This window comes from Siphateles boraxobius, unplaced genomic scaffold, assembly GCF_051911475.1.
Source record: "Siphateles boraxobius isolate OS27281-9 unplaced genomic scaffold, OSU_SipBor_1 222, whole genome shotgun sequence".
In the NCBI taxonomy this organism is placed as follows: Eukaryota; Metazoa; Chordata; class Actinopteri; order Cypriniformes; family Leuciscidae; genus Siphateles; species Siphateles boraxobius.
The window spans coordinates 798,449-815,831 of NW_027508836.1; the positions used below are offsets into that span (position 1 = coordinate 798,449).

The window sequence follows — 17,383 nt, forward strand, 5'->3', positions numbered from 1 at the left end:
TGTTTAATGTGTGTGTGTGTGTGTGTGTGTGTGTGTGTGTGTGTGTGTGTGTGTGTGTGTGTGTGTGTGTGTGTGTGTGTGTGTGTGTGTGTGTGTGTGTGTGTGTGTGTGTGTGTGTGTGTGTGTGTGTGTTCAGACTCACAGAGGAGCAGATCGCGACGGTGTGTGAGTCCGTCTTGCAGGCGCTCTGTTATCTTCACGCTCAGGGCGTCATTCACAGAGACATCAAGAGTGACTCCATTTTACTGACGCTGGACGGCAGGGTAAGAGTTACTCTAATCTCACACACAATCATTCTGAATGTTAACCGTGTCAATTGTAAACATTATGGGAAGCACTCTGGCCAGACAGGATTTAAAGGCGTCATGAACGGCATGTTTAAAAAAATTGCATAATGTTCTCTGAGGTCCACTTATAATGTTATTTACATTTTTAGATAGAAGTCCCCCTGTAGTCAATAATTTTATCCCTTAAAACTCATCTGTGATCACCAAAATGACATATTAAAAAAAAAAAATTCCTTGAAAATAATTTCTTCATGCCTTAAAATATCTTGAATGTAACTCGACACCCTTGCCTCATTTAGTATGCGTGATTCTATGAATATGCAAATGAGCCCCGCCTCTACTCACTCACTCACTCACTCACTCAGAGATCCACTCGTTGACGATCACACGTTGATCTGATTGGTTACAAGGTAGTTTGTGACGTCAGAAACACCAGCGATTTCAAAGCGTGTTTTTGAGACTGTCTTTGGTTCACTGCAGTTTTAAGGAGAAAATACTCAGCAATGCTGTCGACTTATGAATTTACACATGGTTTGAGTTAAACCATATTAAACACACCACATATAAACAACATTAAAAGCTGGATCTTCACCACGGGGATGAAGTAATGATCTATTTTCTATCCTTTTTTAACCCTCTCTTTCAAACAATCAGTTTTTATGGGCGTGTCTCATTCAAGAGTTGAAAGTAAACGCCCACTGCTGTGATTGGCTTACAGTTATGCATATTAAAATAATTTAAAAAACTTCCAGTGTTGAAAAATATCTCGTTAAAAAGTTTCATATGCTTTATAAGGCAAATAAAGTTTAAGTACTTTGATTTTCCAGTTATAATTGAGAAAGAATGACTTACGATGTTTCGTGTAAAAAAGAAGTTTGAATGAATGTATCATTGTTGGTCACACTGTCGTTCTCATAGTTCATTCTGTTCGATAAAGTGAAAAACCTATGCATTGCTATTTGCAGTGTCCTGTTTTAAATAAAATGAAATGTGTTGTAATGTCTTGCTGATAACAAAACAGAAGAAGCTTTTATTCAGGATTACAGCGAATGACTTCGATCAAAAGCGGCGTTTTCTATGTGCTTTCTTCCACATCCGATAATAATCCAATGCATTAACCTCATAAATGCCGAAGAAAAGGAAAGAACACACTGTTCAGTTTGACTGTGAGAGTAAAAAATACTCCATACGTATCAAGCGATCTTAAAATTGTTGATGTTCGGATCACGAGGTTGGCAAAGTGTTTTCCTACAACTTAAACTTTAAAACGCGTGTCAGTGGTTTTGTTTCTGGAGTAAACCTGTGTTTGCGTGTTTATTTACTACTACATGACATGTGTGAATCAGTGGGCGGAGCTAAAGAGGTGACGATCTAGAAGTGGGCGTCGATCTTCTACAGAGGCGGTCTTTCGTCGCACTATGACATCATAACGTAAAAAAATAATTTTCTGAGCTTGGTTTCAATAAAAGCTGTTTTGGGGCTAATGAGGAAATTTCGAGTTCTGAAACTTACAGGATATGTTTATAATATAAATGACATAATATGTCAAAAGATCAAGAAAAATGTCAGATTTCTTATTTCATGACCCCTTTAAATTTTGTCGATGTTGATCGACCAAAACGCATCTCAATACCAGATCTCAGAAATTGCCCAAATAATAACAAAGAAACGGCAAGTGACGCACTGAATTAAATGTGAAGTTTAGAAAGACTACATTTTCTTGTAAAACGTACTCCAGTAATGTGTGGAAAATCATTTACAGGTCAAACTGTCCGACTTTGGATTCTGCGCTCAGATCAGCAAAGACATTCCCAAGAGGAAGTCGTTAGTGGGAACTCCTTATTGGATGGCTCCGGAAGTGGTTTCCAAGACGCCGTACGGCACTGAGGTCAACACACTCAATCGTGCATGCAAGAACTACCTGCCATATACCGTAAATGTAGCTTTTCATTGAATCAGATCACATGATGAAGCTAAGAGAGGGTTTGTGACACTTTACAATAAGGTCTCAATTATATAATGCATTAACCCTTTAAGTGTACCCCCCCCCCCCCCCTTTTTTTTTTTGAATAGTCATTAAAATCCACATTCTGAACTTAAATGGTTATAATTCAAGAATGCATTGGAATATAGATGTAAGATTGGTCTTTTTTTAAAGACATTTTTTTTAGATTTTTGTAGAAGTGAAATAAATTAAGAAAGTGAAACAGAAAAAAAGTTATAGAAGTTTGAGTTTATGAAAATGTACAATGTAAAAAATTAATTATTCATATTTTATATAAAATATATATATTTTTAAAACCTGGTGGACTCTAAAACTGCTAGAAAATCAAAATCAAAAATCTGAACAAGTTTTGTTTCAAATTTGAGGTTGATATCTCAAAAGCTGAGCTTTCAGTGTGAGTGTGAGTGTGAGTGTGAGTGTGAGTGTGAGTGTGAGTGTGTGTGTGAGTGTGAGTGTGAGTGAGTGAGTGAGTGAGTGTGTGTGTGTGTGTGTGTGTGTGTGTGTGTGTGTGTGTGTGTGTGTGTGTGAGTGTGTGTGAGTGTGAGTGTGTGTGAGTGTGAGTGTGTGAGTGTGAGTGTGAGTGTGAGTGTGAGTGTGAGTGTGAGTGTGAGTGTGAGTGTGAGTGTGAGTGTGTGTGTGTGTGTGTGTGTGTGTGTGTGTGTGTGAGTGTGAGTGTGTGTGTGAGTGTGTGGGCGCAGTAACACACTCTTCCACTAGAGCACCAGACTCATTACTGCACATATAAGGGCCTCCATTTCCATATGTGTTTTGAGTGATCTGAACCATTATTTCAACAATTTTCATACAATTTATGAAGTAGACATTCTATTCAGAAGTAGTGTTGGAAGTCTGGCAGATTTTGATATGAATTAAAACTCTAATAAACACATAAAAAGAACAGGTATGTGCGTTATAGCTCGCCGCCACATAACAAATGGTGAATCTATTATATTTTTTCTTTATATTTAAAACATTTTCAGACTGGATGAATGGATGTTATCTTTTGAACTCTTGGCATGAAAACAAACTTAAGTTTCTATCATTCTTTCATGATTTTTCATGTTCATTACTATTTCAAAATAAAGGTCTGAACACGCCTTAGGAGTACGAAAATATTCTTGCAAATTGATAAATTATGGCTCCTCTGTAATTAATTTTGAAAATATGGTGAAAATATAATATATTTTTGGGAAAAAAAATCACCAAAGTCTTTTACATGACCATTCAGCACATAGTTATAGGCATCTAAAGATTTATATGACCCCAGTATGTCTTTACGCTCGGTTTCTCTATCGGATAGGTGTAGGACTGAGCCTAGCGTTAACGTTAATCCTGTCAGATCGTCCATCCATTGCCTGAGCTTGTACGGGTCAGCCAATCTGGTTCCGTCTGTTAAAATTAACTTTTGCAAATAACAAGCGCGGTCCTGGACAGTGAGTGACCTTGCACATTAAGATAAAATCGGATTTTCTCCAGTCATTGCTAAAAAACAAGCTAACAAAACTTGCAAACTAACGTTAGGGAAGCGGCCAGAGGGATCGTTCTGCAACCACCTAAGCTCCGCCCACAGAAAAACGTCACCATGTTTACCAACTGAAAAGGGGTCTATAGGATATTACTGTTTTAAATATGTAATGGCTAAGGGCCCACAGGGGCCGGTGACACTTAAAGAACAATATAAACCATTTAATAATCCATGTTAACATAAATACAACTTTGGATTTTTAAATAGAAATTTGTAATGAAATGTTGAAATAAACATTAACTGAGATTAAAAAATGCTGTAAGTGTTAATTATTATGCTGTTCATGATAATTATTATGTAATCCTGTTCAATGAAAGCTTATTGTGAAGTGTGATCAGATTCGGGAGTTCAGACGTGATGTGACTCTGCTGACGTGATACGGATGTGATGTGACTCTGCTGACGTGACGTCGTGTTGTCTGCTGTTTGCAGGTGGACGTGTGGTCTCTGGGGATCATGGTGGTGGAGATGGTTGATGGAGAACCTCCATATTTCAGCGAGACGCCGATAGCAGCGATGAAGAGACTTCGGGACGAGCCAGCGCCTTCGGCCAGGAACACCAGCAAGGTCAAACACACCCATTACTCATTAAGAGAATAGAGACGACACTTTTAGACCAGCGCCGGGAGCGTTGACCATTTGTCCCGTCGTTAAACTAGCAAAAGTGGATTCGGACTAAGTGCACACATGCGCGTGCACTTTAGACCATACGCTCAGATCCTTAAAATAGGGCCCTAAATCTCATTAAGCTGATTTTTGGGGACTTTATGGCGTTTATGGTCATGATACAATTTAGTGATTTTTATGTGAATTCATTCCTGCATGAAATCAGTGTTTTAGTATTATTTACATACCGTTTATTTACATATGTTGTATACATAATGCAACCAACATTATTGTCCTTATTCTCATGTGTGGTAATCTTGGGATGTTCCTGTACGCAGATCTCTCCCGTTCTGAGGGACTTCCTGGACTCGATGTTGACCCGTGACCCGCTGCAGAGAGCTAGCGCTGGGGATCTCCTGCAACACCTCTTCATGCTGCAGTGCTCGTCTCCACGCTGTCTGGTGCCACTGGTGGAGCAGTACCGCAAGCGCATGTCCCGATGCTGAACTCAAACCCAGCAGAACCGTTACCACGGTTACGTGCATCCCACGATCCCGTACCGACCTGGGCTGTGTTTCCCGAAAGCATCGGTAGCCAACTATGGTCGCACGTTCTGTCGTTATCAGCAGTTCATGGAGTCGGTGTTTCCCGAAACCATCGTTCCAACGAACATTCGCAAACAGCATCGCAGAGTTGTGTGACAGATCTCGACCTGCGGTTATAATAGAAGCAGTTTCTTGTTTGCATAACACGTGGACTCTTTATCTTGAGCGAAATAAGCAAGCTGACATTCAGTGCAATCTATATCTTTTATTAAGAATACATACAAATGTCATTTACGTCTTTTAGTTTGTCGAGAGATTTAAAGTGTAGTTTTTGAAGAGTGCGCATGTGTGAATGAGCTCTAGTGTAAGAACGAGCCTATGATTGAATCTGGAAATAAAGCAAAATAACTGAGAAAAATTAGAAATATTCCTCAGATGCATGTTTGCAGATGCATGCAAATTTGCGTCAATATAGTTTCGGGAAACCGTCGTGACTAGCTAGCTGATTTCTTCAACGATGTATCGTACTATAGTAATGAAGCAGCGAGTTACAGCGCTGTACGGGAAACGCACACCAGACCGGAACCAGCGCTTTGTGTTTCCAATCCACTGAAACAAGGGCCAGAACTGTTAACATTCCCAGTTGAAACCATCAGAACATTCAGCCAGCATTTATTTATCTTCATTACAAACTACTTCATTTTATTGCAACGGACCTTAGTCAAGTTAGACGCCATTTAATTAAATGTGGATAGACTTAAAGACCAGGTATACTTCAAGCGAACTGCTGTGACGTCATTAGCTGGGTTTCCACTGTCGGACCGAAAGTGGGTTTGCTAGTGCGTGTCTGGTCCTCGTCTGGTCCTCGTCTGGTCCTCGTCTGGTCCTCGTCTGGTCCTCGTCTGGTCCTCGTCTGGTCCTCGTCTGGTCCTCGCTTGGGCCTCGTCTGGGCCTCGTCTGGTCCTTGCTTGGTCCTCGTCTGGTCCTCGCTTGGGCCTCGTCTGGTCCTCGTCTGGGCCTCGTCTGGGCCTCGCCTGTTCCTCGCCTGGTCCTCCTCTGGTCCTCGCCTGGGCCTCGTCTGGGCCTCGTCTGGGCCTCTCCTGGGCCTCGTCTGGTCCTCGTCTGGTCCTCGCCTGGGCCTCGCCTGGGCCTCGCCAGGTCCTCGTCTGGGCCTCGTCTGGGCCTCGTCTGGGCCTCGTCTGGTCCTCGTCTGGTCCTCGCCTGGGCCTCGTCTGGTCCTCGCCTGGGCCTCGTCTGGGCCTCGTCTGGTCCTCGTCTGGTCCTCGTCTGGTCCTCGTCTGGTCCTCGTCTGGTCCTCGCTTGGGCCTCGTCTGGGCCTCGTCTGGTCCTTGCTTGGTCCTTGCTTGGTCCTCGTCTGGTCCTCGCTTGGGCCTCGTCTGGTCCTCGTCTGGGCCTCGTCTGGTCCTCGTCTGGGCCTCGTCTGGGCCTCGCCTGTTCCTCGCCTGGTCCTCCTCTGGTCCTCGCCTGGGCCTCGTCTGGGCCTCGCCTGGGCCTCTCCTGGGCCTTGTCTGGTCCTCGTCTGGTCCTCGCCTGGGCCTCGCCTGGTCCTCGTCAGGTCCTCGTCTGGGCCTCGTCTGGGCCTCGTCTGGGCCTCGTCTGGTCCTCGTCTGGTCCTCGTCTGGTCCTCGCCTGGGCCTCGCATGGGTCTCGGCTGGGCCTCGTCTGAGCCACGGCCAGGGTTTGTGGCCCGCCGAAACCCCTCGGCCCAAAGAGGTGCCAGCTCGGGCTTGAGGAGAGGTTACGAACAGAGGAGGAGTTTACCAGCGCTGGATGATTCTATAGCTATACCAGCTAACATTAGCATTACAGATTTTTAACATCATTTTAGCTCTGAACTCTCTTTCATGTTTGTGATCCGATGTGGATTCTGATCACCGTATAAGGCAGAAATATTTATACATGATGCGAAAGACTATGCGAGCTAACCATTACCATAGTAAACATGGTAAATATGACCGCTTGAAGAAATCTGACAATTCATATAGGCTAATCACAATCATGTTTTTATTTGATCTGTCAGTACGTCTCGTCTCTTTATACCGGACTGTCTGATATCCATATTTAGCTCTGCATATGTCATAAAATGAAGCAAGTCAAATAAAAAGAAACAGACGTGACTGAAGAAGTACGTATGTAAGTAAGTAACAAGGTCAAGCACTGTATAAAGTTCTTAGATCATGTCATTTTCACAACTCAACACAGCTTGTGTTTTTAAACAGCAGTACAATCTTTTTACAATCTCGCAGCCTCGTTTTCTTCCTCTCTAAACTTAAACATGCGCTTCCCTGATTAAGGTCTATTGCACAATTTTGAATCTTTTCTAGTCACAAAACGTTGTGCATATGCTGCATGGTTATTAAATGCATGTGATGAATAGTTCACAATGAGATCAGAGACATGCAATTATGAGGTCATTCATGTTGATTTTGATTTTAAAATGTAACTTTTTATTGCTGTACAGTAAGATAAATGTGCCATTGTATTTGTGAAACTCAACCCCTACTTTCAGACACTGAATGATGTTTTTTGTCTTCCAAGATGTAAAAGGACAATAAATGATTTTTATAATACAGCACATCTTGCAAATATTTCCTAAATTGCATGCATGCCAAAAGTAATTTTCTAAAAGCAAGCATTTCTTTTACTAAATGCCTTTTATTGTATTGAATTGCATGGTTTAAACATGGCGTGTGAACCACACTACAGAAAGATGTTAAACATATCTGATGATTGATATCTGTTTAATAAGAGCATTGTTTCATAATTATAGTACTTTAGATCAAGCTCAGATTAGGAGCTGTTCATGCTGATCATTTCAAACGCTCCAATAACTTTCACAAATGTAGTCGTCTTCCAGCTGTTATTCTTCTGTAATGCGTGGCCAGTCGTTCTGACCACACACTGATTTCGTAGCATGAACATGTAAGTGTGAAGTGTGTGAGCACACACACTTAGGTGGCGGTATGTCAGCTAATCTACAACCTGATAAGCTTGTTAGTTACTTATGTAGCACTTACATTCTTGAAGCTCGCTACTGGTGCTTCATGAGAGGACATGTCTGTAAATGCAAATGCTTGTCATGCAAAGCAAAAACACAGATAAAAATTATTTTGTGGTGACATAATTTCTACTGAAAAAACATGTGATTTCTACATGAATAAAAAACATAACAAAGTAAATCCTATATTAGTAATTAATTAAAGATTGTAGAAATTAAAGCGTAAATCTAAACGATATAAAATTAAGTAGAACCTATTCAATTTTTGTAATACTGGTGTTCCCATCATGCACTGGGGCATGAATAATTAATAAGGTTGATTTTTCACTGTTTTCCAGCTGTATTTACTCCGTTTTATCATTGCTTTTGTTGTTAGGTTTAGTAGCTTGCCATTTTATGACATCTGGTTTAATTTTCTACTCAAAATGACACATTCATACTCATAAACAGTCTATCGCATGTTACCGTCATTGTATTGTGTACTAAGTATTGATGTGTCTTTGTTACTTCTATGGGATCTATACAATATCGATTGTGTTATTTACTTATATGTTTCTAAGTAAATAATACACTTAATAAGTGTGGTTAAATCCGGTATATAATACAGCATTATAATGTGTAAGTAAAAAGTTAATAAAAAAATTAAAAAAATTCTATATGTGAAATTAAATATAATTAAGTAATATTTACTTGATTACTTCAATTAAATGTCAAATGAATGTTAAGTTCAATAGTATTAAGGTAAATCCGGTGTTTTAATGTGTAAGTAAAAAGTATTTTTTTTTTAATTTACTTAACTTAGGCAAGTAGATGTTACTTAATTCTATATGTGAAATTAAATATAATTAAGTAATATAAACAAACATTTGTTTTACATTTAATTGAAGTAATTCAATAGTAAGCATAATAACAGGATAAAAACAGGTAAGTTGTACAGAGTAGTAGCAGTAAAATGTACTTAAAATATGTTTGTGCAAATTGTTATTAAGTTTAATTAAGTTATTATTTTCAGTGAATGCGGTATAGTAAAATCTTACACCATTTTACTAGGAGTACTGGCCTTAATTCATGAAATAAGTGTGTACGTCATTCATTAAACAGTTTTAATTGAATTGAATGGAGGATTTTAAGTTACAGATGAGTTGCACTGTTTTGTTTCTTGCTTCATAAGTGAGGCTCAGTGAAGGCAGATAATAGAAGAGGAACAGACTTCTTTTCATTCTTGCGTTCTATTTCAAGGGTGTTTTTGAGTGGAGATGAGTCGAGATGTCCTTCATGGCGAGGTGTCTGCAGCTCTATCACAGGACCTTCGATAAAGCCAAACACAGATAAAAGCCAAACAGATTCCTGACTTTCAACTCCCATTAAAGCACAGCAGCTTTTTCTTTAACATTACATGATCTGTTTTTTGTTTAGCATTGCATACACAATATTTTCTTATATTATTATTGCTTTTATGTGTGTGTGTGGGGGGTGGGGGAGGGAGTAATGTTTTATGTTTTTGAAAGAAGTCACTTCTCACTAAGGCTGCATTTATATAATGAAAAATACAGTAAAAATAGTGAAATATTATTCTATGTGATTATATAGTAACATGAATTTTCAGCATAATTACTCCAGTCTTCAGTGTCACATGATCCTTTTTCATTTGCTACTAAAGTAATATTTTAACAATTTTGAAAAACGGCTGTGCTGCTTCATTTTTTTTTTGTAATACATTTTATTTTCCAGGATTCTTTGAAGAATGGAATTTTAAATGTGTTAACTGTTACTTTTGATAAATGTAATGCATCCTTGCTGAATACTAGTTTTACATTCTTTCAAAGAAAAACAAATCTTGCATGAACGAAAACACAATGGGGTCCAAAAATCAGAGACGAGAAAAGAACATATTAAATATTTTGCATATTTTTATTACAAATAATATGACAATTTGACCAAAACAAAAAAAACAAGACTGGTCTCAGACTTTGGACCCCTTGGTGTTAAAAAAAAAAAAAAATCACATAACAATGCTAATTTGTTATATAGAAACATCTAAAAAGTAACCACATTAATTACAAGCAAAATTTGACGATCATGCCTAATGTTAGAGGAATGTCTGATATATTTAAAGGATGGAAACAACCAAGGTGGTGTTAGTTTTCTATATAAGGATATCAACAACTAAAGGTTGTGTTGCTGACCCCACACTTCTTTTAACTCTTGATAATTCCTGTCCTTGTGTTCTTTCCTTTCACATCCTTATTTGGATCTCTGATAGCCTCTATAAAAACCAAGCAGTAGGGGTTTGTGACTCTAAAGTTTCCTCAGCCGAGGGGTGTTCATCAACTCTCACAGCACCTGGAAATATCAAGCAGACACTATGGGTGATGCTCTGATGGCACAGTTCGGAAAGGCTGCTCCCTTCCTGAGGAAGTCGGATAAAGAGCGTCTCGAAGCTCAGACAAGAGCCTTTGACATCAAGACCGAATGCTTTGTTGTGGATGAAAAGGTGGAGTTTATGAAGGGGAAAATTGTGAGCAAGGAAGGAGGGAAGGCTACTGTTAACACTGAAGATGGGAGAACAGTGACCGTCAAGGATGGAGACGTCCATCCCCAGAACCCGCCGAAATTCGATAAAATCGAAGACATGGCGATGCTCACTTTCCTTCACGAGCCTGCAGTGCTGTTCAACCTCAAAGAGCGTTACGCAGCCTGGATGATCTACACCTACTCAGGGCTGTTCTGTGTCACGGTCAACCCTTACAAGTGGTTACCTGTGTACGACTCAGAAGTAGTCGCTGCCTACAGAGGTAAGAAAAGAACAGAGGCCCCACCTCACATCTTTTCTATCTCGGATAATGCTTATCAATACATGTTAACCGATCGGGAGAACCAATCTGTACTCATCACTGGAGAATCCGGTGCTGGGAAGACTGTCAACACCAAGAGGGTCATCCAGTATTTTGCAAGCATTGCTGCCGCTGGTGGAGCGACTGGAAAGAAAGACTCTGGCAAGGGAACCCTAGAAGATCAGATTATTCAGGCTAATCCTGCACTGGAGGCTTTTGGCAATGCTAAAACACTGCGAAATGACAACTCATCTCGCTTTGGGAAATTCATCCGCATTCATTTTGGGACGAGCGGGAAACTCGCTTCAGCTGATATCGAAACATACCTGCTGGAGAAGTCTCGAGTGACCTTTCAGCTGAAGTCTGAGAGGAACTACCATATTTTCTTCCAAATACTGTCCAATGAAAAGCCTGAATTGCTGGACATGCTGTTGATAACTAATAATCCATATGACTACTCTTTCATCTCCCAAGGAGAAGTAACCGTCGCATCCATCAATGACAACGAGGAGCTGATTGGTACTGACCAGGCATTTGATGTACTTGGCTTCACATCTGAAGAGAAGATGGGAGTCTACAAGCTGACAGGTGCTATCATGCACTACGGCAATATGAAATTCAAGCAGAAACAGCGTGAAGAGCAGGCAGAGCCTGACGGCACTGAAGATGCAGATAAGGCAGCTTATCTAATGGGGCTGAACTCTGCTGACCTTCTCAAAGGACTCTGCCATCCAAGGGTCAAGGTGGGCAATGAGTATGTTACAAAAGGACAGAGCGTGGACCAAGTGTATTACTCTGTTGGTGCACTGGCCAAGTCAGTGTATGAGAAAATGTTCAACTGGATGGTGGTAAGAATTAACCATTCCCTTGAAACCAAGCAACATCGCCAGCATTTCATTGGTGTGCTAGACATAGCAGGCTTTGAGATCTTTGATTTCAACACATTTGAACAACTCTGCATCAATTTTACAAACGAAAAGCTGCAACAGTTTTTCAATCACCACATGTTCGTCCTCGAACAAGAGGAATATAAAAAAGAGGGAATTGATTGGGAGTTTATTGACTTCGGGATGGATCTGCAAGCCTGCATCGAATTGATTGAGAAACCCCTAGGGATCATGTCCATTCTGGAGGAAGAGTGCATGTTTCCAAAGGCCAGCGATCAGACTTTCAAAGCAAAGCTGTATGACAACCACCTGGGCAAGACAAACATTTTCCAGAAGCCACGAGTTGTGAAGGGAAAGGCAGAGGCACACTTTGCATTAGCCCATTATGCAGGTACTGTTGACTATAATATTGCTGGCTGGCTGGTGAAAAACAGAGACCCACTGAATGAAACAGTAGTTGGGCTCTATCAGAAGTCTTCTTTGAAATTGCTGAGTCTTCTATTCTCAAGTTATGCAGGAGATGCATCTGAAAAGTCAGGTGGGAAAGGGGCCAAGAAGAAGGGGTCATCTTTTCAGACAGTGTCTGCCCTGCACAGAGAAAACCTCAACAAATTAATGACCAATCTGAAAACCACACACCCACACTTTGTTCGCTGTTTGATTCCAAATGAGAGCAAGATTCCTGGAATCATGGATAACTGCCTGGTCATGCACCAGCTTCGCTGCAATGGTGTACTAGAGGGTATTAGGATTTGCAGAAAAGGATTCCCAAACAGAATCCTCTATGGGGATTTCAAACAGAGGTACAGAATCCTAAATGCATCTGCCATCCCAGAAGGCCAGTTCCTTGAGAACAAGAAGAGTGCCGAGAAGCTATTGGGTTCACTAAACATTGACCACACGCAATACAAATTTGGCCACACAAAAGTATTTTTTAAAGCTGGCCTGCTCGGTACGTTAGAGGAGATGCGAGATGACCAACTCGCTCGTATCCTCACCGGGATCCAAGCTTACACTCGTGGTTTACTGATGAGAGTCGAGTACCAGAAACTGGTGGAGCGCAGAGATGCCCTCATGGTCATTCAGTGGAACCTTCGTTCCTTCCTCGGTGTGAAAAACTGGCCGTGGATGAAATTATTCTTTAAGATAAAACCCTTGCTAAAGAGTGCTGAGTCTGAAAAGGAGATGGCAAACATGAAAGACGAGTTCAATAAGTTAAAGGAAGCTTTGGAGAAATCTGAGGCCAGGAGGAAAGAGTTAGAAGAGAAAATGGTCAGTCTGCTTCAAGAGAAGAATGACGTGTTCCTTCAGCTGCAATCTGAGCAAGACACCCTAACTGACGCAGAGGAACGATGCGAACAGCTCATAAAAAGCAAGATCCAGCTAGAAGCCAAAGTCAAAGAGCTGTCAGAACGTATAGAGGACGAGGAAGAGATAAATGCAGACCTCACAGCAAAGAAACGCAAGTTGGAGGATGAGTGTTCAGAGCTCAAGAGAGATATAGATGACCTGGAGCTGACACTGGCCAAGGTCGAAAAGGAAAAACATGCCACTGAGAACAAAGTAAAGAATCTGACTGAGGAAATGGCATCCCTTGATGAAAACATAATGAAACTCACCAAAGAGAAAAAAGCTCTACAAGAGGCTCACCAGCAAACACTGGATGACCTTCAAAGTGAGGAGGACAAAGTCAATGCATTGACAAAAGCTAAAGCTAAGCTTGAACAACAGGTGGATGACCTTGAGGGCTCATTGGAACAGGAAAAAAAAGTTAGGATGGACTTGGAGCGCAGCAAGAGAAAACTAGAAGGAGATGTAAAACTGACTCAGGAGAATGTTATGGATTTGGAGAATGATAAACAGCAGCTAGAGGAAAAACTTAAAAAGAAAGACTTTGAAATGAATCAGCTGAATGGAAGGATTGAAGATGAGCAAACGGCTTCAGTGCAGTTGCAGAAAAAATTAAAAGAAAATCAAGCTCGAATCGAAGAACTGGAGGAGGAGCTGGATGCGGAACGTGCGGCTCGTGCAAAGGTGGAGAAACAGCGATCTGATATTTCCCGAGAACTGGAAGACATCAGCGAGCGCCTGGAGGAGGCAGGTGGGGCAACATCTGTTCAGGTAGAACTCAGTAAAAAAAGGGAGGCTGAGTTTCAGAGGTTACGGCGGGACCTCGAGGAATCCACCCTTCAGCATGAGACCACTACCGCCTCTCTTCGGAAGAAGCATGCAGACAGTGTTGCTGAACTAGGGGAACAGATTGACAATTTGCAAAGGGTAAAACAAAAGTTAGAGAAAGACAAAGTTGAATTGAAGCTGGAATTGGATGACCTTTCCTCAAACATGGAGAGCGTTGTAAAGGCCAAGGTAAATCTTGAAAAGATGTGCCGTTCACTGGAAGATCAGATGAATGAGCATAGGTCGAAATGTGAAGAAGCCCAGAGAGCTCTTAATGATTTGTCCACCCAGAAAGCCAAGCTGCTGACTGAAAACGGGGAACTTGGACGACAAATGGAGGAGAAGGAATGTCTGATTTCCCAACTCACTAGAGGAAAGACTTCCTACACACAGCAACTTGAAGATCTGAGGAGGCAACTTGAGGAAGAGGTGAAAGCAAAAAATGCTCTTGCTCACGCTGTACAGTCAGCCCGCCATGATTGTGACTTACTAAGAGAGCAATTCGAAGAGGAACAAGAAGCAAAAGCTGAGCTCCAACGAGCCTTATCAAAGGCCAATACAGAGGTAGCAACATGGAGGGCGAGGTATGAGACGGACGGAATTCAGAAGACTGAGGAACTGGAGGAAGCCAAAAAGAAACTTGTTCAAAAATTGCAAGAAGCAGAGGACGCAGTGGAAGCAGTGAATGCAAAGTGTTCTTCTCTTGAGAAGACAAAACATAGGCTACAAAATGAGATTGAAGATCTGATGCTAGACCTCGAACGGTCAAATGCAGCGTCTGCCGCCCTGGACAAAAAACAGAGATCATTCGACAAAGTAATCGCCGAGTGTAAACAAAAGTATGAAGAGTCACAATGTGAGCTCGAGGGAGCGCAAAAGGAAGCTCGCAGCTTGAGTACCGAGCTCTTTAAGCTAAAGAATTCCTATGAAGAAGCTCTAGATCATCTAGAGACCATCAAGAGGGAAAACAAGAATCTACAGGAGGAAATCTCTGACTTGACAGATCAAGTGGGGGAAGGAAGGAAGAGTGTTCATGAGTTAGAAAAACTGAGGAAACAGTTGGAACAGGAGAAAGCCGAGTTGCAGTCCGCGCTAGAAGAAGCTGATGCTTCAGTTGAGCATGAAGAGGGTAAGATCCTACGAGCTCAGCTGGAGTTCAACCAAATGAAGGCAGATGTTGAGCATAAGATGGCTGAGAAGGATGAGGAAATGGAACAAGCTAAAAGAAACTACCAACGCATGGTTGAGTCCTTGCAGGCTTCTCTTGAGGCAGAGACAAGAAGCCGTAATGAAGCCTTGAGAGTAAAAAAGAAGATGGAGGGAGACCTTAATGAAATGGAAATTCAATTAAGCCAGGCCAACAGACAGGCATCTGATGCCCAGAAGCATCTGAAGACAATCCAGTCTTGCCTAAAAGACACTCAACTCCAGATGGACGATACACTTCACATTAATGATGATCTCAAAGAAAACACTGCCCTGTTGGAGCGGAGGAACAACCTGATTCAAGCAGAACTAGAAGAACTGAGAGCCGTGCTGGAACAGACCGAGAGGGTTCGCAAACTAGCAGAGCAAGAACTTACTGAAGCAACTGAGAGAATGCAACTCTTGAACTCCCAAAACACTAACCTCATTAACCAAAAGAAAAAGCATGAATCAGATCTGCTTCAGTTGCAAAATGAAATGGAGGAGCTGGTGCAAGAGAACCGCAATGCAGATGAAAAGGCGAAAAAAGCCATCACTGATGCCGCTATGATGGCGGAGGAGTTGAAGAAAGAACAAGACACTTGTGCACACCTTGAAAGGATGAAAAAGAACATGGAACAGACCATTAAGGACCTACAGCACCGTCTTGATGAAGCCGAGCAAGTCGCTATGAAAGGAGGAAAAAAGCAGCTACAGAAAATGGAGGCACGTATCCGTGACCTTGAGAATGAGTTGGACGCGGAGCAAAAGCGAGGCTCTGAGGCCATCAAAGGTGTGAGAAAGTATGATCGACGCATTAAGGAGCTGACTTATCAGACAGACGAGGATCGCAAAAACTTGGCAAGGCTGCAGGACTTGGTGGACAAGCTACAACTGAAAGTAAAATCCTACAAACGCTCTGCCGAGGAAGCCGAGGAACAGGCAAATGCCAACTTGGCTAAATTACGAAAACTGCAGCACGAGCTAGAAGAGGCAGAAGAGCGTGCAGACATCGCAGAATCTCAAGTAAACAAACTGCGTGCGAAAACAAGAGATGGAGTGCCTGGAAAAAAGTCCCTGGATGAGTAATGTTCAGTCTTGAGTAGTTGTGTAATCACACCTAGATTTGTTTCTTCACTAGTTTTAAGATTAGCACATCTACAAGTACACCTTATTTTACAATTGTTCCTGGAAACCTCTAAAGCTTTAAACATTAGTCAAACCGTAAATGGGCACCCATTTTGGTGTCCGCATCAAATTAAATTTACTAAAGTGATTTTGTATACATAAAAAAATAAAGCAATAATTAAAAGCAAGTGTCTACTTTCATGTTTCAAATAACTTTCATGAGAAAAATATCCAAAGTGTAAAATTGTCAGTCAGCGTTAATAGTCTGGACTTTGATTTTACCATTACATCTTTAAATAAACATAAAATGCCAATATTTGTTTTCTTGGCATTTTCAAATAAGTGTTTGCTGTGTTAGAAAACATGTCTTACTGTTTTTTTTTAAAATATTTAAATAACCAGGGGACTTTTGTCCCGAATATGCAGTTAGAGGTCATTCAGTGTAAAAGTGACAGGGAGCATCAGAACAGTCAAATAAAATGCTTATAATTTTTTAACATCTGCTTCTGCCATTTACTCAGGAATATTATTAAAACTAATTTAATGATACAGACTAATACTGAAAACATTGCAATTATGGGAACAATGACAATATTCTCTATTTTTTGCAAACGTCATTCAGAGTAACATATTTATGTAAAATATAAAGAATGTATACTTATTCTTACCTGTACTTATTAAAATATAGAAAAGAATAAGTGATCATATTAAATTACTATATTTTGAAATGATTTTCACTTCCTTACACAAAATATGTGTTTTTAATATGCTTTTAGACAAATCATGTGTAAAGTCGACAGCATTACTGAGTATTTTCTCCTTAAAACTGCAGTGAACCAAAGACAGTCTCAAAAACACGCTTTGAAATCGCTGGCGTTTCTGACGTCACAAACTACCTTGTAACCAATCAGATCAACGTGTGATCGTCAACGAGTGGATCTCTGAGTGAGTGAGTGAGTGGAGGCGGGGCTCATTTGCATATTCATAGAACCGTGCATACTAAATGAGGCAAGGGTGTCGAGTTACATTCAAGCTATTTTAAGGCATGAAGAAATTTATATTCTTGAAAAACCCTTTTAGTCTATGACCCAAATGTGATTGAACAATAACATAAAACCAACACTCAAGATTAAAATGTTTGCTTAGAATTTGAAATGCGTTTACATGTTAAAACCAAAATAAAAG

General features: G+C 40.9%; 3 protein-coding genes across 13 annotated transcripts in view; 2 read left to right on the forward strand and 1 right to left on the reverse strand.

Annotated features, from left to right (window-relative positions):
- Positions 1-7,563, forward strand: part of pak6b (p21 protein (Cdc42/Rac)-activated kinase 6b) — a 37,057-nt gene extending 29,494 nt beyond the window's left edge. For all 11 annotated transcript variants that reach the window (XM_077240256.1, XM_077240247.1, XM_077240250.1 and 8 more), the window contains 4 exons: positions 137-263; positions 2,050-2,175; positions 4,249-4,383; positions 4,761-7,563. In XM_077240256.1, coding sequence (XP_077096371.1) covers positions 137-263; positions 2,050-2,175; positions 4,249-4,383; positions 4,761-4,928 — 556 coding nt within the window. In that variant the 3' untranslated portion in view covers positions 4,929-7,563. The remainder of the gene's footprint in view (positions 1-136; positions 264-2,049; positions 2,176-4,248; positions 4,384-4,760) is intronic.
- LOC143747470 (uncharacterized) lies at positions 5,743-7,557 on the reverse strand. The gene has a single exon (XM_077240259.1). It carries the CDS (start codon positions 6,628-6,630, stop codon positions 5,743-5,745), a length of 888 nt encoding a protein of 295 aa, XP_077096374.1. The 5' UTR covers positions 6,631-7,557.
- Positions 7,564-10,336: 2,773 nt separating the features above from the next.
- On the forward strand, positions 10,337-17,252 carry myh6 (myosin, heavy chain 6, cardiac muscle, alpha). The gene has a single exon (XM_077240260.1). The coding sequence runs from the start codon at positions 10,352-10,354 to the stop codon at positions 16,157-16,159; it is 5,808 nt and encodes a 1,935-aa protein (XP_077096375.1). The 5' UTR covers positions 10,337-10,351; the 3' UTR covers positions 16,160-17,252.
- Positions 17,253-17,383: the final 131 nt, after the last annotated feature.

Coding starts and splice junctions, on each gene's coding strand:
- LOC143747470 (XM_077240259.1), bottom strand. CDS start 6,630: ATGCGAGGCCCAGGCGAGGACCAGACGAGGACCAGACGAGGACCAGAC.
- myh6 (XM_077240260.1), top strand. CDS start 10,352: ATGGGTGATGCTCTGATGGCACAGTTCGGAAAGGCTGCTCCCTTCCTG.